The following is a 24,762-nucleotide window of genomic DNA, read 5'->3' on the forward strand; positions in this document are numbered from 1 at the left end:
TAGCACTATTTGTAAATAAAATGAGATTTTTGTTATCAAGACTTTGTTTTCTTCCTATTGTTGAGTTTGGCTCACTTACCTACTTTTACCTAAATATTTACAAATAGAAACACAGTTTTTTAGATGTTCCAAAACTGTGCTGTTGTTTATCATTGTTGTTATTATTATTTTACAGTCATAACTTTATCTTTCATTAAATTAAAATTAATTACATAATTAAATACAAGCAACGTCATAATGTTAAATATCAGTACAGATATCCGCCAGTTTATGAAACATTAATCGTGATTTAAAAGATAGAATTTAAAAGATTTGAAACAAATTAGGTATTTAAACGCTTGTTTCTGACATTGTTCTCATTGACAAAAAATTGACGTTTATTGTTATTGGTTAATGAAATTAGTGGTATTTCGCTAATGACCAATAACATCAACGGGTTATATTGTTGTTGTCATAATCTATACAGTGAAAACGTACTTGGGTGTTGTCCGGCTTGATGAAACTGACAACGCTCGTAATGATCAAACAAATTTTTCAGTTATTCTGACTGATAAAATACTTTACGCTTCCTAATTTCATATTAGAATCAAGTATGAAATTATGATGAGCAATTTCGTGTATTATTTGTTTGTCTTGCTTTGCTACAGCATAACGAAATCCGACGCAGGTGAGTCCCAACGATGTTTGTTTGATTTTTGCTAATTATTGTCCGTTAAAATGTTAAATGCTTATAATTGTGGGCTATTGCTCCTATTCCTTTCTTAATTAGTCCTAAATGGCTAAATGTAACGTCTGACTATAAATAAACTGCAAATTAAGCATGTGGAAAGATTGTTACATTTGCATAATAATATCTGCAAACCGGAAAATTATCTTTTGTTTAATTAGTAATTGTTTATGCATTCGTGTCGTACTTTGACTCATACATAAATCACTCAATACATTCATTATTTCATATTATTGTGTTTGATCAATATAACCTAAGTGATTATTTTGTTTTCAGACTCCGTGAAATATTATTATGACTACGAATGCAATGAGCCTCTAGTAGCGACATCAAAGCTCACGGCCACTTCTAGCTTGAGGGACAGAGGACCAGAGAATGCCAAGTTGTATGGTATGTATCTACACTTGCACACCATATTGAATGCATAGGGATTTTCAACTTATTTACATGGGTAAAGCACTAGCAAAATGATCTTAGTATGTAAAGAAGAGCTTGGTTTTTTTGCGAGCATTTTGTTTGGTAGATAAATACATTTTCATCTTACAAAACCATTTTTTTGTGTGTGTCCTATTGCGCTTGTAGAGTGAGGTAGCTATTTTTTATTTGCTAGATTCACTCCATCATGTTAAAAAAATATCCATAGTCAGGAGAAGACTGAAGAGTCTCATGTAACAGGATTAATTACTCTGCAGGTCCACAATTGCTTTAAAAAACTGAATTATTGGACCTCAAGTTTATCTCATTCAAGAGAAGTATTTACTAAAATGGACAAATATAATGTGAGATGGGCTTTCAATTCTCAGTCTTGGGATCCTAGAGAGGACCAGTTAGTTGCCGCATCAAGTTACATACAGCCTGAAGAGAAGGAGAGAATCTCAAGATTTGTTTTTATAGAGGATGCCAAGTCATCACTTGTTGGACGTCTTATGTTAAGGAAGTATATCCACTTGTCCACCTCCATGCCGTATGAAGAGATAAGGTTTGGTAGAGATTACTATGGGAAACCATACTTACTTGGAGCTGGCGATATTCCAGTCAGCTTCAATGTGTCCCATCAGGGAGACTTCGTCGTTCTGGCGGGTGGCACTAAGACCATTGGCATTGACGTCATGAAAATAGAACCCCCAGCCAATAAGAATGTTCCAGAAATGTTCCGGCTAATGAACAGACAATTCTCCCCAAGGGAATGGAGTACAATTCGCAGCTTTCCCACGGAAATGGAGCAGATTGCTTCGTTTTACCGGCATTGGTGCTTGAAAGAGAGTTATGCTAAGAATATAGGGTTGGGTGTCACAATACCCTTAGATGAAATAAGTTTTTCTTTGAAAACCAGGAAGTTGGAACTTGGGACAATGGTTGCAGACACAACTTTATATGTGAGAAACGAATTGAAAGATGAATGGGTGTTTGAAGAAACCCTTGTAGATGATAAGCATGCTGTGGCTGTCTCCTTACAGGCTGATAGGAATACTTATGTGCCTATACCATACAAATACCTCAATTTTGATGACTTGGTGAACGAAGCTAAACCACTGTTTGACTTAGATATACGTTTTGGAGAAGATTTCATGAAAAAGAAAGTTAAAATGTTTTAATTCAGTTGTATGTTAGTTATTAATTGAATTTATTTTGTTAATTGGTTAGAATTGAAATGTTAAGTTTCAGTTTTCATTTATAAGAAAAAAATATTTGTTATTTGCATGAATATGTTTTCTTGATATGTGGGCTTTGAAATAAAATAAAATACATCATTTGTAAATTGAAATTTCATTACATGAAATAACATGGAAACATTACTAACTAATTCATCATGTAAAATTTTATTATGTCATTGCATTATACATCTGAAAGAATCTTGCAATGTACATGACCAAGATTATAAGAAGTACAAACCTTATCTCTATAGATATTTATTTATATCAATAAGAAAATTAATTTATAAGTCTAACAACATAAAACCAAACCAGTACAAAATCTCAATACCGTAAAGGTCTTAACGCATGGACGGCATCGGAGAGTGACTTCGATCAGCAGCTGATCATAGACCTGGGGACCGTCAAGAACATCACCAGGGTAGCCACCCAGGGCCGCGCCCACTCCCAGGAGTTCGTCCAAGAGTACCACATAAGCTATGGGTCCAATGGCCTGGATTACGTTCAGTACAAAGCTGCTGGTGGTGAAGTCAAGGTAACAAGACTACCTTCAACTAACAAACTTCTAAAGGAAAATTAACCTTAATTAACGGGTTTGAATAAGAAAAGGTTTGCATGAGCTGATTTGCATTTTAATGGTGGCATGCTTGCACATTTTATGTTGTAGTTAGACATGCTTTGTTATGCGCACTTAAATTGATATATATTCTATGAGACTGCATTTTCGAAAGATAGGTTCTTAAGGGTGAATGAGATGCGTCATTTAGTATAGTGGCGTGTGAAAACGCCAGATGTCTTTGAAACAAATTGCCCTGTTGCTCTGTTATGTATCGGACTCGAAACCGCAGTCTCCTTTCCTTTTTAATATAATATTATTATCGTAATCTGTCCTGAAAGCTGCTCCTACATTTTGTATCAATAACTTTCAACTATTGAAGGACTAGAAGAACTATTCCAGTAACAATACTACAGTTTTAACACTTGCCTAAGAATGACAGTTGAATAAAGAAGGGACTAAGAGTTTAAGACATGTACAGTAGGTAGAGAACTCTATGAAAGTTTTAAATCACACGCTCTATGCAAGATTAGGTACCGACGAAAGTACCTTCATAATACGATCATCGCCACGAATTTTGAAATCATTTAAAAACCAAATTCAATATAATGATAAGTTTTCTTATTCTTAAAATTATTCAAAAATAAATAATAATATATATTAATCATAAAAGTTGTTCAATCGATGCAAATCGACGCTGGAATCGTAATCCTTCCGTTTTTAATGTCAAGTTAATTATAAAACGATTCGAAATTCAACTGTCATCCTAAAGCCCTGTATAGCACTGACTAACATTCCTGGGTGAAGGGTCGAGCTCGTGGACGGCTTCAGAAAGTTCCTACTACCAGCACTTGACGATCAACCTGCAACAACGGAAGGAGTTACGAGCGGTGGCCACTAGAGGGCGCTATGCCACAGAGGAATATGTCTCGGAGTATCTGCTCCAGTACTCTGATGACGGAGAGGGCTGGAGGACCGTGTCTACGTCTGATGCGTATCCAAAGGTAAAGGTTTTTGGATATGGGCTCGTATTTTTGAATCGTTCGTCCCCAACTGACGTGCGAATATATTATACCTGTCTCATCTTGCAAATGACAAGTTCTGATGCTACGTGAAATGGGTATATACTTACGGAGATGAATCGAAAACGAACTATTAAAAAATACGGCTCCTGGCGTTGTGTGACTTATGCAGTCTATTGACCACATCGTGGCATATTGGTCGCATTTAAAATTTTAAAAAAAAAGGAAATCATTAAGACCGCATGCGCCTTAGTCAAACATCTGGGGAGTTAAAATGGCCACATCGAAGCAATTCATCTAAGAAAGCAATATTGCAATTTGACATTTGCTCATATAAAAGTAAGTGAGCAATGCAAACAAATTTCAAATAGCAATATAGCATTCTTAGATGAATTGCTTCGATGTGGCTATTTTAACCCCCCTGCTGTCTTTTTTGATCAAATGATCGAAGAAATATGTGTAGCCGGTTGGTGGTATTTGGTAATATAGTAAAATATATCTATTTAAAAATGTGTGTACTTATTGGTGATTGGGAAGTAGTTACGGCTAACTTTACTTACATACTCTCCTTTCTACTAATATTTCTGAAAACTACGATGCTAATGTTTCTTTCATGAGGGACGTTCCAGGCTATGTTCACTAAACCCAATATAGATGGCGTTGTACAGCTTTAACGTGATAATTACGTATTTTCTCATTATGTGGGTACATAATTATTCCAATATACAGGGTGTTAGTGACATCGTAACGAAAACTTTGAGGGATGATTCAGACCATGATTCTGAGTTGATATCAAGTGGAATTTTCCGTCGCAAAAGTATGGATAGGTTAGGTTAGGTTAAAAAAGACAACAAAAAAAATCATGAATTTTTGACAGGAAAGTCTGAATCATCCCCCTCAATATTCGTTACGGTGTCACTAACACCCATACCTACTTGTATGGCTACCGTATGTACGGTCACGAGCATTAATATGTATACACTTTGGTACCATGTCACATTAACTTTTTAGACAAATTGAACTGTAAGTCTCACTAAATGTCAAATGTGTTAGTGCGACAGAGTCCTAAAGTGGGTACATTATTTTGCTCATGACTGTAGTAGTTTAAACGGGGTACGGGGTGTAAGTGACATCGTAACGAATTCTGAGAGGGATGATTCGGCTGATTATTCTGAGTTAATATCAAGTGGAATTTTCCATCGCAAAAGTATAGAATTGAAAATAATTTAAAAAAACTAAAAAAAAAATACATGATTTTTGCGACGGAAAAATCCACTTGATATCGACTCAGAATCATGGTCTAAATCATCCCTCTGAGTATTCGTTACGATGTCACTAACACCCTGTATAATTGTTGCTTAATATTTGGATCAAATTATGTATAGAACTATGTTGCTACCTATACTGCTTCTCTTTATTTTGATGAGAATAATGATGGGTAGACGATGTGTTGTGCCTGAGTGTAATAACAAGGGTCATCATTTATACCCAGAAACAAAGATAAAATCCACTCCAATCTCATCAGTCATCCCGTGATCATGGCACTTGCAACAGTGTCGAAATATCGGGAGTCTCATATCCCTACTTTAACCTCTCATATGCCGAGATACCAGACACAATAGATTTTACATTGTGTCTGGTCGAGATCCGCGTTCCGGCGTTCGAAAGATTAAACGCGGTAAAAACCCATTATTATGTGTTGTAATTACAAACAATAAAAGATGCATATGTCTGTTTTCCATGAAATTAGAAGGTTAAAGAAGAAACTTGTATCTGTAACTATTCAGATCCGGAGGACAGGAGTCCTAGTATGGCTTTGAAATAGACTTCTCTGGGCGCCATCCCACTCGCGTCAGACAGAATACACGAGGGAAACTACTGCTCTATTTTTCCCTAAAAAGTGTAGCCTGGAGGATGCTATACCGATAAGAGCGTGGCTCTTAAATTATGAAAAGCGCCATCTAAGGAACCTAGCCTAGAAAGTCCCTCATTGCATGATAGTCGTAATAAATTGCGTATCATGTCGCTGCCACCAGTCTGTAACTTTATTTTCCCATGAGTAAGGGAGTTATGTTACCCTAATAGAGTTGAGTAATATTGAGTATGGGGTAGGATATAAAATACGACTTCGTGGCGCCTGACACCAGGGTGGCACGATTTTGCCGTGACAGGCTTCGTTCCAGTATGTACTTTCGTCAAATTTGTGTCTTTTATAAATAGTCTATATTATACAGAAACAGAGTTATGCTACCTACATACGGTCTTTAGATAATGTATATTTAATAAAAATCAAATCATTTATAATTTTCGTTCCGAGTTTGAATCCCGGTGGGGATGTCACGGATTTAATCTCCATCCTATCTATGTGTTTCCAGACTTCTCCCAAATTGACACGCTGCGGGTTCAAATACCGACTAAATTTGGTTTTATTTGGTTTAATATGGGCCCCGATTCCTTCCTTTTCGGCGGATAAGAAAATGACAGATATAACTTAAAATAAAATTAGATGGTATTTACAGGAATTAGCACCATTCTCTATTGTCACTGATAAACGCGAGCGCCGGTTCAAACCCCGGTACTGGAGTTGCGCCAATGTGTGATTAATTTATCTTAAGTGCAGTTTTAGACGGCGATACGACTCACCTATTACTTTCGTCTAATAGAAAGCTCGCAGAGGTGTGGGTAATTAGTTCATCTTCCGATGGGTGTACCTCTGACTACCCCAATTCGCATGTAGTCGTGAGCTGTGTTACGTTAGGGTAGCTACACACATAGTCGGGCCGGCATAGTCGGTTCGGTAGTACTTGTGGAACGACAAAGTCGACCCGAAGCAACTACAGGCCCGCTTTGCCGGCCCGCAGTAGTAAAAACTGAAAGGCTTTTTCTCAAACATGCATCTACATGTATTCGATTTTTACCGCCCGGCTGTGCCGATTCATTCCGGCCCGACTGTGTGTGTAGCTGGGTCGTTCTTCTTTTTTATCGACAATAAAAAGACATTTTCTCGATTTATCGGATTTAACATCTTTAAAATTATAACGGCAATAAATATTTTAAAACATCATATAAAGATGTGTCTGTAGAGGACTATTTAGTGGTTCTCTTTATCTTGGTAACATACTTTTCTTTGCAGGCGCATTCCAAAAAATATTGTGACAGAGTGGCCCTTTTCATCGGAGACAGCATTTCAATTTACCACTCTGTCACATAATTTTGTGAAAAACGATCAAGCTACGTTAATAACTAATTGAGGAACCGATTAGTATTTTGCTTGTATTTTGAGTATAATAAGATAACTATATTTTTGGACAATCAAAACATGAAATAAAATTCTAAAACATAACTTATCAGAAGCAGAACGAAGGACAGATCATTGTCGATAAAAAAGAAGAACAACCCAGCTACCCTTATAGGCTAGATTAGAAAAGATCTTATCTTATAGGCTAGAAGTTGATAAACGTGTGTTAATATTCTCTTTACGACTTCGATGCGCCAACCAGATGTTCGAGGGCAACCACGACGGCAACACGGTACAGAAAAACGAATTTGAAGTGCCGATCATAGCGCAGTACATCCGCATCAACCCGATGCGGTGGCGTGACAAGATTTCCATGCGGGTCGAAGTCTATGGCTGCGATTATGGTAAGTTGATGCTTGCCATTGATATGCAGGGTGTTAGTCACACTACCGAATACTGAGTTAATATTTCAATGTTAAATTAAACGATAGGAGAGAGCCTTATCTAATACATACTTACATTAACTCACGCCTATTTCCCACCGGGGTAAGCAGAGACTAGAATTCCATTTGTTTCGATCCTGACACACTTCTCTCTTGCTTCCTCGATATTCATCAATCGGTTCGTATACGCACGCCGGTTCAGAGTAGATCTTACTGAAACTTTTCTAAGTTTCTTTTCCTTTGCTTATCTAATAGCACCTAATTAATCCAAAGACTTGATTAACACTGATTTATTATTTCAGTGGCGGACACACTCTACTTCAACGGTACATCTCTAGTCAAGGTGGACCTCCTCAGGGACCCGATATCGGCCTCCAGAGAGGCGATACGGTTCAGATTCAAGACCAGCACGGCCTCAGGGGCGCTGCTCTATTCCAGAGGCACGCAAGGAGATTATATTGCTCTGCAACTCAGGGACAATAGATTGGTGCTGAATCTCGATCTTGGTAAGTTGAGCGTTCTGGTGTACCTCTTTTTTTTTTAAATATAGATTCGCGTTTGACCACTATCTCACCTGATGGTAAGTGACAATGCGGTTTGGGTTGGATCACGCTTACCTATCAAATGCCTATTCACTCTAGCTTTGAAGACTCCTAGATTACAACGATCTGGAAAAACATGACGGCAGACAGTTCCAGTCCTTTGCTGATCGTACCAAAAGGGAAGAGGCAAAACGTTTTGTGCGGATTGTTGGTATATCCACAACATAAGGATGAAATGCCCGACGCCTAGTTGTCCGTAGCTGGAATGGAATAGGAGGAATTAATTCGTGAAACCCCCGAGCACACTCACCGAAGTGTATCCTATAAAAGGCCGACAGACAAGTTACCCCTCAACTGTGGTTTAGACTCGCTCAAATTGCCATGCATCTAGATTAGATTAAAAAAAAGTAATGATGATGATGAAACCGATTAAGTAATATACCAACCGTCGGGCACGCCGCACCACTTGGTGGGGATGAAATGCCTGCTAACGACGTTTAGTTGTCCGTAGATGAGATACGTTTCAGAGGTATGTGACCTAACCTGGCTGGCTTTTCCTTCGCGCGTTAGTAGGTCGGACAGGCAGTTGCTCCAGTAAAAAACTTATAACACCCCGTCATTTTTTTGTCGGGGGTTAAAAACAGGACCTGTCAAATCTTCATGTTAGGTAAGCGGACCCTTTGAAAACGGAATATCGCTGGGAGAGGATGATGAGCTTAAGATATTTTCTTGTCTGCAAAAAAGTGTTAATTCATTCATTTCTAGGCTCCGGCACAGCAACATCCTTATCAGTAGGCAGTCTTCTGGACGACAACATCTGGCACGACGTGGTGATCTCGCGCAACAGACGCGACGTGTGGTTCTCAGTGGACCGCGTCATCGTGCGCGGGCGCATCAAGGGCGAGTTCTCGCGCCTCAACTTGAATAGAGCTGTGAGTTTATTGTTGTTATTAAAAGCATAAAATAACATAGCATCACGCTTGTATCCCTGAAGTAGTAGGCAGTAATACGCCTGTCTACCTAGTATATACAATTATACACTCTTCGCTAGGTACGAAAATAAAGAAATAATAAAACATTATAATTATTATACTATTTTATTTCCGTGCTTCGGAAGGCACGTTAAGCCGTTGGTTCCGGCTGCATTAGCAGTCGTTAATAACCATCAATCCGCACTGGGCCCGCGTGATGGTTTAAGGCCTGATCTCCCTGTCCATCCATAGGGAAGGCCCGTGCCCCAGCAGTGGCGACGTTAATGGGCTGATGATGATGATGATTATATTATCCTGTATTGGGCTGGCTTTCCCTTCGCGGGTTGGAAGGTTACACAGGCAGTCGCTTCTGTAAAAAACTGGACCTGTCAAATTTTCAGGTTAGGTAAGCGGACCCTGTGAAAAACGGGATAATACTAGGGGGATGATGAATTCTCGGGGGATGAAGGACTCTATTATTATAATATACACCTTTGTCTACCCCTTCGGGGATACAAGCGTGATAAAAAATATGAAAGAAAAAATACTATTGGCAACTTCACTGTTTTATTGTTCGGAATTGCGTGAAATAAACTAATACTGTTTCTTGTTTCCACAGCTCTACATAGGCGGCGTACCGAACTTCCAAGAAGGCCTGGTGGTGAACAAGAACTTCACCGGCTGCGTGGAGAACATGTACCTGAACGCGACTAATGTCATCAGTGACTTGAGGCAAGGCTACGAGGCCGGGGAACCCTTCAAGTTTCAGAAGGTCAACACGCTCTATGCTTGCCCTGTAAGTTATAGTATCTTCTTCTTCTTATCGTGTGGGTTGTGAGTGGAACACCAGCCTCATCAACTCTGGTGTCAGGGTTATGATTGTGCCGCCAAAGGCCCCTGACATGGGTCATGTAACGATTACTCACATCAGTAAATAGTAACCGGGACCAACGGCTTAACGCCTTCTACTTTGGGACAATCAGGTAATCAGCCTGTAATGTCCTAACCAAACTAGGGATCATAAAGTGATTTTTGTGATGTCTCCCCACCGGGATTTGAACTCGGGGCCTCCGGATCGTGAGCCCAATGATCAACCACTGGACCACAGAGGCCGTTAGATATGATAAATATACTTTATTCAGCACATGGCACAGAAAATATGAAAAATATAAGAAATGCACCACAGGCGGCCCAGCGACAGGAGGCGTATGTCTGTATTCGTTTATTTAAGGTTATTAAAAAAAAATATTACGGGGAACTTAGACCCAGGTTGTTAGTAACAATGATTTCTTACTCACTAATATTAGTATTACATAGATGCACAATACACACACATATGTACACAATAAAATTGAAATAAAAATATGACATTTATTTACTGCTCCTGTACAAGTGACTCATGGAGCAATGAGTCATGTACGGACAGTTTTTTTTACGTTTTTTTTTTCTACGTTGACGGTTATGTTGACAAAAAAAGACAAGGAAAGACAAGTCAAGACGGTTCGAAACATTATGAGTTTATCCTTTTTTTTTTCAGGAGCCACCAGTAGTCCCAATAACGTTCCTAAAAGCGAGTGCTTACGCTAAGCTACGCGGCTACTCCGGCGGGCCGTCGCTCAACATCTCATTGGAATTCAGGACATACGAGAGCCATGGACTATTAGTTTACCACAAGTTCAAGTCTGAGGGATATGTCAAGGTGAGAAAGCATTTGACAGCCTATATACGTCCCACTTGGGGAGCTGTTTCTTTATATCCGCAACACACGTTGTATTCTGATTGACTGAATTTATGAGAGAGAGAGAGAGATAAATGTTTATGCAAAACTGCACACACAAAAATCAAGCAAAAAACAAAGAAGAAGAAAAAAAACAGTAAGATCTTACAATAAATATTACAAACAAAGATACATACAAAAGTTGTGTGCAGTCAGGAAAAAGGGGTACGACTCAGCGATGTGCTTGCTTCATACAGTATGGAGCAAGCGCTGTTATTCTGCTGCCCCTTTCTCGTCATTCAAATCCCAAGCAAAGAATTATGTGTTTTAATAATGTTACTATTTTATTTAAAATAAGAAGGAATAGGAAGAGCCGTGGTAGCCCAGTTGGTAGAACGCGTGCCTCTCACTTTAAGGTCGCAGGTACGCACAGGCCTAAACCAATGATTGTCGAATTTGTTTCCGAATTCATGTTTGGATCACAAATGATTATCACGTGCTCAGCGGTGAAGGAAAACATCGTAAGGAAACCCATATTCCCGAGAAATGCATTTACGAAGGTATGTGACCTAACCGGTATTGGGCTGGTTTTCGCAGGTTGGAAGACAGTCAGTCGCTTCTGTAAAAAACCGGACCTGTCAGATTTTTAGGTTAGGTAAGCGGACCCTGTGAAAAACGTGATAATGCCAGGGAGATGACTATAAATAAAATAATCCGTGACATCGTAGTGTCCCTCTACCAACCCGCGGTGGAGTATGCTCCATACCCCCTCCGGTTGATTGAGGGGAGGCCTGTGCCCAGCAGTGGGACGTATATAGGCTGTTTATGTTATGTATGTTGATGCTATATTATGTTATTCCCCTCAGGTGTACATAGAAGAAGGCAAAGTGAAAGTGGAGTTGTACACGGAAGCCTCCCCGAAGATACGGCTAGACAACTATGAAGAGGAATTCAACGACGGTCGCTGGCACTCCATGCTGCTTACCATGGCCACTGACAGTCTGACTCTGGCTGTCGACTACCGGCCTGTCAAGACCACTAAGAAGCTAAGGTTCTTTACTGGCAGCACTTACTATATTGCTGGTAAGTCAGTTCTCTACAGTATCATTCACTTCAGGACTCCGATACCAACTCCATTGGCGTGATTTCCCTCATTCAGCGCTTATCCTTATTGGCCTCCGTGGCCCAGTGGTTGAGCGTTGGGCTCACGATCCGGAGGTCCCGGGCTCAAATCCCAGTGGGGACAAATCACGAAAATCACTTTGTGATCCCTATTTTGGTTATAGGACACTACGGGCTGATCACCTGATTGTCCGAAAGAATGATGATCCGTGCTTCGGAAGGCACGTTAAGCCGTTGGTCCCGGTTAATACTTACTGATGTAAGTTAGTAGTCGTTACATGAGCCATGTCACGGGCCTTTGGCAGCTCAATAGTAACCCTGACACCAGGGTTGGTGGGGTTGGTAATCCGCATCACAACCCATACGATAGAAGAAGAAGAAGTAGGCAAAGACCACGGAATTGGGTAGTTTCTTAGGTCAAAGATAAATTACGAGGGGAGGTCAAAAAGTTCGCGGAATGAGGGGGAAGGGGGTCGAAATTAAACACGAAACTATTTTTCCTTTTCAATATATTTTCCCTTAACCTTAACACATTTTCCGGATCTATCAAATAATTTGTTTATTCCATCATAAAAAAAAGATTTCTCTTTGCTGTCAAAATAGGCCGAAATTGCAGACTTGACTTCTTCATCATCGCCAAATTTTCGTCCACGCAGTTCCTTTTTCATTTTTGGGAACAAATAATAATCGCTGGGGGCCAAGTCTGGACTGTAAGGCGGGTGGTTTAATTTTTCGAACCCGCATCGGTGAATGGCAGCCGTCGCAACATGGCACGTGTGGACGGGTGCGTTGTCGTGCAAAAGGAGCACACCTCTTGACAGCTTTCCTCTTCTTTTTTCCTTGATAGCCTCTTTCAATCTATCCAGTAAAGAAGCGTAGTAATGTCCCGTTATAGTCACACCACGATCTTTATAATCAATCAGCAAAATACCTTCTGTATCCCAAAAAATAGTGGCCATGATCTTTCCGGCCGATTGTGACACCTTAAACTTCTTTGGAGGAGGTGTGCCTTTTTTATGCCACTGCATCGACTCTTGCTTCGACTCAGGTTCATAGTTGTGAACCCAGGTTTCATCTCCAGTAACAATCCGGGGTATAACTTCTTCCTTATTCTCTCCACAGAGCTCTAAAAACTGGCGAGAACACTCGACACGCTCGCGTTTTTGAAGTGGCGTGAGAATTCTTGGAACCCATCTTGCGCTGACCTTAGTCATCCCAAGATGTTGATGTAGGATATTTAGAATACTTGTTTCGGATACACCGACCATTGCTGCAAGCTGCTTCTTCTTCAAGCGGGTATCTTCTAATACAAGTTTCTCTACTTTTTCGATGATTTCCGGTGTGGTGGCCTCAATGGGCCGTCCGGAGCGGGGGTCATCTTCAATCGACTCTCTTCCTTGCTTGAAAAGACTATGCCACTTGTAAACCATGGTTTTACCAGGGGCAGAGTCCGCGTAAACTGCTAACAGCTCTTGAAAAATCGTCTGAGCGGATTTTCCTTGCTTGGTGAGGAACTTAATGACGGCGCGGTGTTCAATTTTCTCCATATTCGCTGAGTTCTTCCCGATTCACTTGTTTGCTGGTCGATAGTTCAAACGTTAATGACCCGATTTGCTTCAAACTTGGTACATATACTGTTAATGAGGTGTGCAACTAGCGGCTACCTGTACGAGCAAACCAACCCCCTCCAACCCCTCCATTCCGCGAACTTTTTGACCTCCCCTCGTATGATCACTAAATAAAGACAGATCTAAAGGTGTCAAAAAACGTTTTCTGTTTTCTATTTAACCTATTTATGAATTTTAATAAAGAAAAATGTAATATGAAGTGCGACATTTTGTCACTTTTTCTGTGACGTCACAGGTTGCTTTTCCGTAATTTCGTGTTTTAACTTTTAGTAAAATGTAACTGATTTGACTAGTTGGAAACTACCCTATTGATCTACAGGTGGAGCAAAAGCGCCCCCCCGTGGGTTCATTGGCTGTATGCGCAAGATAGCAGTGGATGGCAACTACAGACTGCCGACAGACTGGAAGAAGGAAGAGTACTGCTGTCCCAACGAGGTCGTCTTCGACGCTTGCCAGATGATTGACAGGTATGAGCTTACTTTCCAATGACAGTTGAAGGAAATATAGCAACACGTATTGAGCTTATTTTGTCAGTTTGTACATGTCCTAAGTGCATGGTTTTGTGCAATAAAGAATTATTGATTGATTGAGCTACGCGGGATCTTGATGTACAGTTATGATTAATATCATGTACCCACTTTAGAACCTTGTCATACCATCACATTTGCCATTTAATGAGGCTTAGGTTCAATTTGTCAAAAAAATTAATGTGACATGGTTTCAAAGTGTATACATATTAGTACTCGTGACCGTTTCGTACAATAAGCAAACAGATGTAAGCAGTTCGTCGACTTTATTATTCAATTTCTTATCAAGATATTTTTATTGCATAATCTGTTTTTTTAAAACAGACAGGCAGTCGCTTCTGTAAAAAACTGGACCCGTCAAATCTTCAGGTTAGGTAAACCGACCCTGTGAAAAAAGGGATAATGCCCAGGAGATGATAATGAATCTGTTTTTTTTTTTTTAATAAAATGAAGTTCTTTGCAATAAAGTGTATTTGATTTGATTTTTTATTCGCGGAGAAATGTTTTATACATACCATTTGCGGTCGCTAGGTGTCGGCGAGACGGTTATGTTTGATTCCTTCTCCCTACTTAGAGGATACCCACTAAAGTTACGGGTGCTCTGGGATCGCATTGGCAGCATAAAGAACCCCCTGCTGGCATAAGTTGGTCTAATTAGCTGATCCGCTTTAAGGGTGGTATTAGCAAATTATTCTCACCTTTGAGACTGCCCTCAAAAGCATGTCAATGTGACAGTTCTTATATAAAACAGGGACTTGAGCATGATCTTGAGGACAGTCTCAGGTGAGATTAGTTTATTAATACCACCTTAAGTTGCAGAAGTCCTTGTAGCAAGTTTACTACATTATACGAATACACCCACAACTGACTTAACAGAATAGAAATTGTTTATTATAAAAGGACGCCACGCATAAAAAGAAGACAGTAACATCACTTATCACAGAACAATTACAAAAAAAGCATAGATGATGTGATGGTGGACGTCCTGAGATAAAAGGGCCTCACTCAGTACAAGTCGCGGCGTGAACCACGACCCTGGTGTTATGTGGACCCTGCTGGGTGAGGCACTAACGTGTACGCGTACAAATCTCTAGTCCCAATGTCACACCTAGGAATTTATCTGACGTTCAATATGTCTCCAGGTGTAACCCCAATCCATGCGAGCATGGAGGCGTGTGCACGCAGACATCAGAGGAGTTTTCCTGCAACTGTCAAGGCACTGGCTACGCCGGCGCTGTGTGCCATACATGTAAGTTATTTCAACATAACGCCTGTAACGGTTCTCCGTCTCCGTGGTCCAGTAGTTGAGCTTTCGTTGGCTTACGATCCAGAGGTACCGGGATATCTTGTGAGGCCTAGTTTGGTTAGGAAATTACTGGCTGATCACCCGATTGTCCGAAAGATGATCCGTGCTTCTTTGGCCCCAGTTACTAATTACTGATGTAAGTACGTAGTCGTTACAGCCTTCGGGTTGCGGAAATATTGCACGAACTCGTCTTTTTTGATGACATCTGCCTATTTCGTTTTTGGTCTTCCTCGTCTTCTGGACCCGGGAATGTTCAGATCACCAACACTTAAAACTTCCAGTAGTGGAGGTTTATTCCTAACAGTACAGGAACTCTAATCCGTGTTTGTCAATGTGTAGCGATCCACCCGCTGTCCTGTCAAGCCTACAAGAACGTGCAGGCGGTGTCTCAGTCGGCAGAGATCCACATTGACGTCGACGGCTCCGGCCCGCTGCCTGCCTTCCCGGTGACTTGCGAGTTTTATTGTAAGTATACTCCTTTGTATTCTCATGCCTTTAAATTCTCAAAATAAATGTAACATTTATCACAATTTTACTTTACTTGATTGTTATAAATGATAATTAATGAATACATGTTGGGTGCCGGCTGAGGGTACTCCGAAATAAGCTTAGTAAATCGGCCGCAGAAGGATGCAAGTCCAACATTTTGTCACGTGTATATATGACGTCACTGCGTGCTTTTACATACAAAGTATGATAAACAGCCTATATACATCCCACTGCTGGGAACAGGCCTCCCCTCGAACAACCGGAGGGGATATGGAGCATACTTCACCACGCTGCTCCACTGTGAGTAGCTGTAGGTCTTTCAAAAAATCCATGGTCATTTCGTGTTTTGAAGTTCAGCAGAATGCGCGGTAACGCTGCTAGTGTCATGCGCAATTTTGGGGCAAGTTTGGCTAGGAGTGGGTTCTAGGTTAAGTAATTTTAAGTTAGCGTTATTTGACGACTTTTTTGTAATAAATTTTAATAATAAAGTTTAGCAAAAAGTGACTTATTTGACTCGTCGGAACCTTGTCTGTTTCTGTCGTATGTGATAAAATCTATAACTCGAATTGTTCCCACAGCGGACGGGCGAGTAATCACAGCAGTCCAGCACTCCGTGACAGCAAACACGGTTGTGGACGGTTACCAGGAGCCGGGCAGCTTCAAGCAGGACGTGGAGTACGACGCGTCGCGTGCGCAGCTCGAAGCGCTGTTGAACAGATCCGACTCTTGCTGGCAGCGGCTCGAGTATATGTGCCGGCATTCGAGGCTGCTTAACTCGCCTAGTGAGTACTTCTCTTTAGAATCATATAAAAGGGGTTGTTTTTTTAATATTACATTAATGATTACCTAAAATGATAAAAATGCCTGGTATTAAATGAGTTCCTCTAGTTATTAAATAACTTGTAATGTATACCTACATTAATTTAAAAGATGTATTGCTGTTGCAGTTTCATGGCATTTCTTCTCCTCAGCACAACTTGCGAAATGACGTAGATTCAAAAATGATAAATTGACCTTCAACAAGTAAATCTATGATAATTACGTTGAATAAATGATTCTGATTCTGAGTCCTCAATTAAGTCACAGTCGGACTGTTTTTATTTACTTATGTAAGTAAGTAAATTACTTATTTACTCATTTACACCTACTTCTAATACCCACTTGTCACCTTATTCACCATGTTTGACGCAAATAAAGTTTCTATTCTATTCTATTCTATTTTACTAAAACCCGTTCAGACCGCTTGAACTGTTTGAATATTGACTGATGATTGTAAAAGATCATTGCCACTATTTCGGCATCACTGGTAGTAGTTATCAGTGTACCACGTGCTCAAACAATGTGTCTGTATCCACAGGCGAGGAAGCCAACTTCCACCCGTTCGCGTGGTGGGTGTCCCGCACGGGGCAGCGCATGGACTACTGGGCGGGCGCGCAGCCCGGCTCGCGGATGTGCGCCTGCGGCGTGCTGGGCGCCTGCAGCGACCCCACCAAGTGGTGCAACTGCGATGCCGAGTACTCGCCGCTGAAGCCCGACGGTTGGTATATCACTTGATCGGTTTCATCACCATCGTTACTTTTTAATTTGAATCTGAATGCATGGCGATTTGAGCGAGTGTAAGATTGTATTATGTTGTTGTGTCAGTCAACCGCGGCTGATATTATCTATATTGGTTCTATTAGTCTTCTTCTTTGCGAGTCGATGGCGATCGATACTAAATTTTAATTTAAAATAATTGGCCACAATGCCGTTCTATTGGTGAAAACCTGTAATTGGCTTTGTAAGCTGTTTTTTTAATGTAATAAGTAAATAAATTGCTTCCAATAAATAAATTATCGGCAGTCGTCGACTGTTAAACATAGATCTCCCCACAGATCTCGAATAACGATGGCAGGCCGCTTGTTTCGAGCTGCTTTTTGCATACGTCCCCAAAGAGGGCGACTCCGCCTTATGTAGTTCATGGAAGGCACAATTTTCGTTGTTTATTCTTCCAGTTATATGGTTATTCAATCATTAACCCGAAAATAAGTCTCTATAATCCCGCCCTCGAGGCTTCTGTTTATCCGTAGGAATTTGCGTGAAGATTTTCCTTGTACATATGGCAAAAATAACTCAATAAATAGTAAGAACGGAAGAGCAATAAGTTTTTGCGTTACATTTCGAGATTGTCGAGGATTTCTCATGGTATTATATGAGCTTAGAATGGGTTCTCAAACTGGCACGTTACCTCCTGACCCAATCATACGATATTATATTACAATCCCGATCTTCTCCCGTAGAGTTCCAAGTAGACGGAGGCGAGATAACAGAGAAAGAGTTCCTGCCTGTGAAGCAACTCCGATTTGGCGACACGGGCAGCCATCTTGACGAGAAAGAAGGACGGTACACACTCGGCCCGCTACTGTGTGAGGGAGACGGTAAGAATTTACAAACTACACACATATCCCATACATAATATACGACGAAGAGCCTAGTATCTTAAAATAAAAGATTAACAAATCTACGTTACGCCTTTTATCGTGTGGGTTGTAATGTAGAATACTAGCCACCTAGCTACCAGGGTTATGATTGAGCCGCCAAAGGCCCTGACATGTCTCATGTAACGATTACTCACTTACATCAGTAAATAGTAACCGGCACCAACGGCTTAATGTGCCTTTGAAGCACGGATAATCTTACTTTCAGACAGTCAAGTGACCAGCCATTACCAAACTAGGGATCACAAAGTGATTTTTGTGATATGTCCCCACCGGGATTCGAACCCTAAACTCAACCATTGGACCATAGAGGCCGTTACGTCTTTGAAAGAATAGTAAATAATTCTGATGACTTTAGCCATTACCTTTGTTCTTCATCTCTTGGGTGGGTAAGATCAATGACCAACCTCATCAACCCACGGTTACAAATGAGCACTCATAGGCCTCTGACAAGGATCCTCGGTTCTGAAATCAATAATGAACCATGTGCATATTTCTTTCTGTTTTAATCAGATGACATTTAAACATACATAATAAACAACATAACATAATATATAACATATGAACTTATAGGTCCAGTTAATAAAACAAGTATTACGACAATCTATATGTGTCTACGAAACGGAGAGTCCAAGTTCGATTGAGTGAGTACTATTATTTATGTTTGTTTCCAGATTTGTTTGGTAACGCGGTAACGTTCCGTATATCAGACGCTGTGATTATCCTGCCAAACTTCGACCTCGGCCACAGTGGCGACATCTACTTCGAATTCAAAACCACCAGAGAAAACGCTGTGCTCTTACATTCTAAGGTGAAATAATTCAATAGTTTATAGTTCTGCTGTGATAGCTCTGTGATAGATCTGTCCTGAGAACGTGTGACTTACATTATTTTAAACAACTAAATTCAACTTAATCAACTTTATGAGTTAGAATTAATTTTTGGATCATAGGTAATTGATATCACGTGGTTTCTAGGATCTGTGCCCGGTTAATGGCAATAGGCTCGCGCCCTATTACATGTGACTTAACATAGTTGGCGACGATGAGCTCGGTGGCGCAGCGGTATACGCGCTCGGTCTGCGATTGTTGAAGTAAAGCAACTTTCGCAAAGGCCGGTCTTAGGATGGGTGACCACAAAGAAAAAAAAAACATCTCGAGCTCCTCCGTGCTTCGGAAGGCACGTTAAGCCGTTGGTCCCGGCGGCATTAACAGTCGTTAATAACCATCAATCCGCACTGGGCCCGCGTGATGGTTTAAGGCCCGATCTCCCTATCCATCCATAGGGAAGGCCCGTGCCCCAGCAGTAGGGACGTTAATGGGCTGATGATGATGAACATAGTTGGCGAGGAGAGGTAGTTGGTGGTGGTTGGTAGGTTGGTATAATATATAACCCTGCGTACCCCTTCGGGGATACAGGCGTGATGTTATGTTATGTTTCAGCCGAGTCTTTGTCGAGCAGTAGACGAATATTTTGGCTTCCCAAAAAGCAAATTAAAATTCAAAATATTTATTTCGGAAACTAGTCCATATTATGTTAGTAACAGATTCGAAAGACGACAACATAACAGTAAGCTAGATGAGACCGGCCTGAGTCACAGAAGCCGCGGACAGCTATGTAACTGCGTGCAATCGCACCCAGCGGTTCAGCAGCGGCGAGTCGTACCGGTCCGCCAATGCGCTCATGATGGTGTCAAAAAACGTGTTGGTTCATTTTACTCCGGAATGTCGTTGTAAGTGGAATTCCGTTGTCTCTGTATACTCGAACGAGTAATAAGCGCAATCTTGTGTTTGTCATCACTATCAATGACAGTCATAGATCATCTGAGACAAGCATTATGAGGCTTATGATGATGTATGCCGTAGAACTTGTTGTTCAGCCTTGCTGATTCAAAACGGTCGGAAATTTGACACCATAACCGAGTTTTACAATGTTATGTACGTCACCAGGGCCCACAAGACTACATGAAGCTGTCCATCATCGGTGGAGACCAGCTGCAATTCCAATTCCAAGTGGGAGACACACCACTCGGCGTTTCCGTGGAAACCAGCAACCGCCTGGCTGACAACCAGTGGCATTCCGTGTCCATTGAGAGGAACAGGTATGTTTACCTTACCCCTGTCATTCAGCGCTTATCGCTATCGGCCCTCTAGTGTCGATTAATTATTTCAAATGACGACGACCCCTTTGACGACGCCCTGAGCCGTGAAGACACCTGAACTGGACACTCTCAGGACTGATGTCTTATCTTTTGTACTGGGTGAGAACAACAAAATAAATTTGTACGGCCAAGTAGTTAAAAGAAAATATAAAAATGTGTGTTGAACGAACACTCTCTTTTCTCTTCTCTCTTCTTCTAATATTTTTATCCCCTATTGGGATGTACGGCTCGAATAACAGATTTCCACTCCTCGCGATCGAAGGAACACTAGAGTTTTAAGTTTACGCGGCTATTATCACTATCATAATATTATTGTCATCCCGTGATCATGGCACTTGCAACAGTGTCGAAATATCGGGAGTCTCATATCCCTGCTTTAAACGCCGTAAGAACCCGTTATTATGTGTTTTAACACTAGAGTTATTAAATCTTTTTTGTCCAACTATCTTTCCAGTTTAGCTGTGGTCGGGTTACAACTCCGACTTGTTTGTGTGTTCAGGGTTTACATTTCTTTGAAAACGGGGCCACCGGATAAAAGGCGGTCGACCTCTTCCACGAGGTCGATAAAGGATATTTGAGGCCTTCTTAAGGGAGTGGTCGTAATGTAAACTCAACTAAAATCTTCCTTGAATCCCCCAGACGGGAAGCCAGAGTCGTGGTAGACGGAGCCCTGAAGAACGAGATCCGCACGGCCAAGGAGCCGGTGCGCGCCCTGCAGCTGTCCACGGGACTCATCCTGGGCGCGGCGCTCGACAGGAAGGACGGCTTCGTGGGCTGCATGCGGGCGCTGCTGCTCAACGGGATGCCCATAGACTTGCGCTCTTATGCCAGGCGAGGTACGATTCCGCTTTGTATTTAAATTTGATTGGGAAGAAAAATGGTAATTAACATGGACTTGGACAGCATCGCCTACCTAAATGACCTGATTATAAAAACGAGATTATGGATTTTTCGTAAAAACATTGCTGTCCGTTTCTGTATTCTCTGAATGGCATAGAATACATAAGATCGAGTTGTGCCGACAGTACAAGAATTTACTTAATAGGCTAGTTTGGAACTAGTCTAATCTGATAGTTTTTACTAAACGTCAAAACACGAAATTACTATAGAATTTGTATGAAAAAGCATATGCTTGCGTCACAATATTATGACGTCATAGAAAAACGTGATAAAATGATGGACTTATTATTACGTTTTTTTTTATTCAAAATCATAATTAAGTAAAATAGAAGAAAGAAAATGATTTTCATTACTTTTAGACCTGTCTTTATTTAGTGATCAGAATTTCATAATTTATTTTGAATCTAGTACACGACCCAATTCATTGTTGCATTACTGCATTAAAACCGCGTATTGCGCTCCTGATATATGTTTGTTTCTATATCTTTTATCTTAGAGAGGATTCTTTAAACAATGTTCAAAAAACAAGCAAGGTTGAGAAAAAATATTATTATCCAAATCCTCAAAGCAATGTGGTCGCTCCGCGAAGCCTGTGGAAACCCCAGGAGGCTTCTGAGCTTCTGGAAGGAGTTACATTGGCTTACGTAGTCAACAATAGCACGCATAATGGTCCATCTTAGAGTCTAAATGCGGAAAACAGAGCCCACTAACTAACTAACCTACGGTACTAACGATTATCAGTCGTGGTCACTTGAATAAAAACAAAATCTATTCTATATATTTTATTTCAGGATTATACGGCGTGTCGGAAGGCTGCATGGGCAAGTGCGCATCGTCTCCCTGCCTTAACAACGGCACCTGCCTCGAGGGCTATGACTCATACTCCTGCGACTGTCGCTGGACCGCCTTCAAGGGACCGATTTGCGCTGATGGTATGTGTTATATGATTCCCACTGACATGACAGCGTTTGGACGGTTTTAAAACCATATTTAAACACAATAATAATAAACAGCCTATATACACGTCCCACAGCTTTAACAAAAATACATATTACCAACAGAAATCGGCGTGAATCTCCGCCCGAACTCGATCGTGAAGTACGACTTCCTGGGCTCGTGGCGGTCCACGATCGCGGAGAAGATCCGCGTGGGCTTCACTACCACCAACCCCAAGGGGTTCCTGCTCGGCTTCTACTCCAACATCTCCGGAGAATACCTGACGCTTATGGTCTCCAATTCGGGTTAGTATCATACACATACACTGCCTATATACACCCCACTGCTAAGCATGGGCCTCCCCTAAATCAACCGGAGGGGGTAAAAAGCGTGCTCCACCACGCTGCTCCACTGCGGGTTAGTGGAGGTGTTCTATGGCTAATATCCGGGACCAACAGTTTAATGTGTCCTCCGAAGCACGGAATCATTTTCCTTTTTCGGACAATCAGGTGATTCAAGGGTGTATGTGAAGGAATACACCATGAGGAAACCGGCATACTCGACAATATGCTATTTTGGTCATCATCAAATGAGGTACATGCTTGAATTTGCACGGAAATACTGTCTATGAGACGTCATCAATAAAATTTCTGTCCGTTCATGACGCACAGTAGCTTTCCATGGTTGCTGTATTCATATACTTACATTTTTGTATGACAGGTCATCTCCGTGTAGTATTCGACTTCGGCTTCGAGCGTCAAGAGATCATCTTCCCGAACAAACACTTCGGTCTGGGCCAGTACCACGACGTGCGGCTGTCTAGGAAGAACAGTGGCGCCACTATGGTGTTACAGGTATGTTTTATGTATTTATTTATTTCTTATTCAGGTAATCAACAGCTTAATAATATACATCGGTAGTGTTTACTAATACAAGGTACACGCTAAGCCAATAAGTGAGTAATCGTTACATGAGCCATGTCAGGGGCCTTTGGGGGCTCAATCATAATTCTAACACCAGAGTTGATGAGGCTGGTATTCCACCTCACAACCCACACGATAAGGAGAAGAAAAAAGTTTTTAGTAAAAGTTTTTCTTAAACTTTTTCAACCATAGCAGTAATCTTGTAGCTGCCTTGTTTCATAATGTACAGTCATGAGCAATGTAATGTACCCACTTTAGGACTCTGTCGCACTAACATATTTGACATTTAGTGAGACTTACAGTTCAATTTGTCAAAAAAGTTAATGTGATATGGTACCAAAGTGTATACATATTAATGCTCTTGTACTATTTTATATCAATAAATTATGTCTATTTCTTTCCTCTCAGGTGGACAACTACGAGACTAAAGAATATAACTTCAACATAAAGGAGTCGGCGGACGCGCAGTTCAACAACATCCAGTACATGTACATAGGGCGCAACGAGAGTATGACCGAAGGGTTCGTGGGGTGTGTCAGTCGCGTCGAGTTCGATGATATATATCCATTGAAGTTGTTGTTCCAGCAAGACCCACCGCCTAACGTGCGGAGTCTTGGAGGTGAGAATTGATTTATAAATGTTTTGCGTTGGTTTCGCAAAAAAAAAAAAAAAAATTGCGTGACCGATTTTGGTTGAAATTTTCTGGGTGTGCTTGAGTGGGCCACTGGTGTCATTTACTATATCAGCTATATAGCTTTTTTCAAAAACTGAATAGTGTTCTTTGTTAAACGACGCGAAAATGTCGCTTGAGGTAAATCTAGCTCGAGCCTGTACCACTGAGTACGTCCGAGGGAAACACTACACTTACCAGTGTACACTTTTTAGTGGTTCACCGTAAGGCACCAATACACTAACCAGATAACACTGTTTAGTGGTACAGAGTAAGGGACCACTACACTAACCAGATAACACTTTTTAGTGGTACACTCTAAAGAACCACTACACTAACCAGATAACACTTTTTAGTGGTACAGCGTAAGGAACCACTGCACTAACAGAACCACTACACAAACCAGATAACACTTTTTAGTGGTACGCTCTAAAGAACCACTACACTAACCAGATAACACTTTTTAGTGGTACACTCTAAAGAACCACTACACTAACTAGATAACACTTTTTAGTGGTACGCTCTAAAGAACCACTACACTAACCAGATAACACTTTTTAGTGATACGCCGTAAGGAACCACTACACTAACTAGATAACACTTTTTAGTGGTACACTCTAAAGAACTACTACACTAACCAGATAACACTTTTTAGTGGTACAGCGTAAGGAACCACTGCACTAACAGAACCACTACACAAACCAGATAACACTTTTTAGTGGTACGCTCTAAAGAACCACTACACTAACCAGATA

General features: G+C 41.0%; 1 protein-coding gene and 1 long non-coding RNA gene across 2 annotated transcripts in view; both read left to right on the plus strand.

Moving 5' to 3' along the window:
• Window positions 1-24,762, plus strand: part of LOC126369352 (uncharacterized) — a 49,600-nt gene that overhangs the window by 16,225 nt on the left and 8,613 nt on the right. The window lies entirely within an intron of this gene.
• LOC126369332 (neurexin-4) overlaps window positions 483-24,762 on the plus strand; it is a 32,893-nt gene continuing 8,613 nt past the window's right edge. Inside the window, exons 1-22 of the mRNA XM_050013668.1 lie at window positions 483-667; window positions 1,004-1,117; window positions 2,718-2,914; window positions 7,458-7,599; window positions 7,941-8,144; window positions 8,946-9,112; window positions 9,771-9,947; window positions 10,689-10,850; window positions 11,735-11,951; window positions 13,938-14,085; window positions 15,288-15,394; window positions 15,791-15,916; window positions 16,519-16,722; window positions 17,298-17,477; window positions 18,220-18,357; window positions 19,092-19,228; window positions 20,367-20,518; window positions 21,218-21,414; window positions 22,270-22,410; window positions 22,540-22,719; window positions 23,135-23,268; window positions 23,746-23,956. Of these exons, the coding sequence (XP_049869625.1) occupies window positions 601-667; window positions 1,004-1,117; window positions 2,718-2,914; window positions 7,458-7,599; window positions 7,941-8,144; window positions 8,946-9,112; window positions 9,771-9,947; window positions 10,689-10,850; window positions 11,735-11,951; window positions 13,938-14,085; window positions 15,288-15,394; window positions 15,791-15,916; window positions 16,519-16,722; window positions 17,298-17,477; window positions 18,220-18,357; window positions 19,092-19,228; window positions 20,367-20,518; window positions 21,218-21,414; window positions 22,270-22,410; window positions 22,540-22,719; window positions 23,135-23,268; window positions 23,746-23,956 (3,502 nt within the window). The 5' untranslated portion in view covers window positions 483-600. The remainder of the gene's footprint in view (window positions 668-1,003; window positions 1,118-2,717; window positions 2,915-7,457; window positions 7,600-7,940; window positions 8,145-8,945; window positions 9,113-9,770; window positions 9,948-10,688; window positions 10,851-11,734; window positions 11,952-13,937; window positions 14,086-15,287; window positions 15,395-15,790; window positions 15,917-16,518; window positions 16,723-17,297; window positions 17,478-18,219; window positions 18,358-19,091; window positions 19,229-20,366; window positions 20,519-21,217; window positions 21,415-22,269; window positions 22,411-22,539; window positions 22,720-23,134; window positions 23,269-23,745; window positions 23,957-24,762) is intronic.

The sequence above is a fragment of the Pectinophora gossypiella genome, chromosome 9, assembly GCF_024362695.1.
Source record: "Pectinophora gossypiella chromosome 9, ilPecGoss1.1, whole genome shotgun sequence".
Lineage (NCBI taxonomy): Eukaryota > Metazoa > Arthropoda > Insecta > Lepidoptera > Gelechiidae > Pectinophora > Pectinophora gossypiella.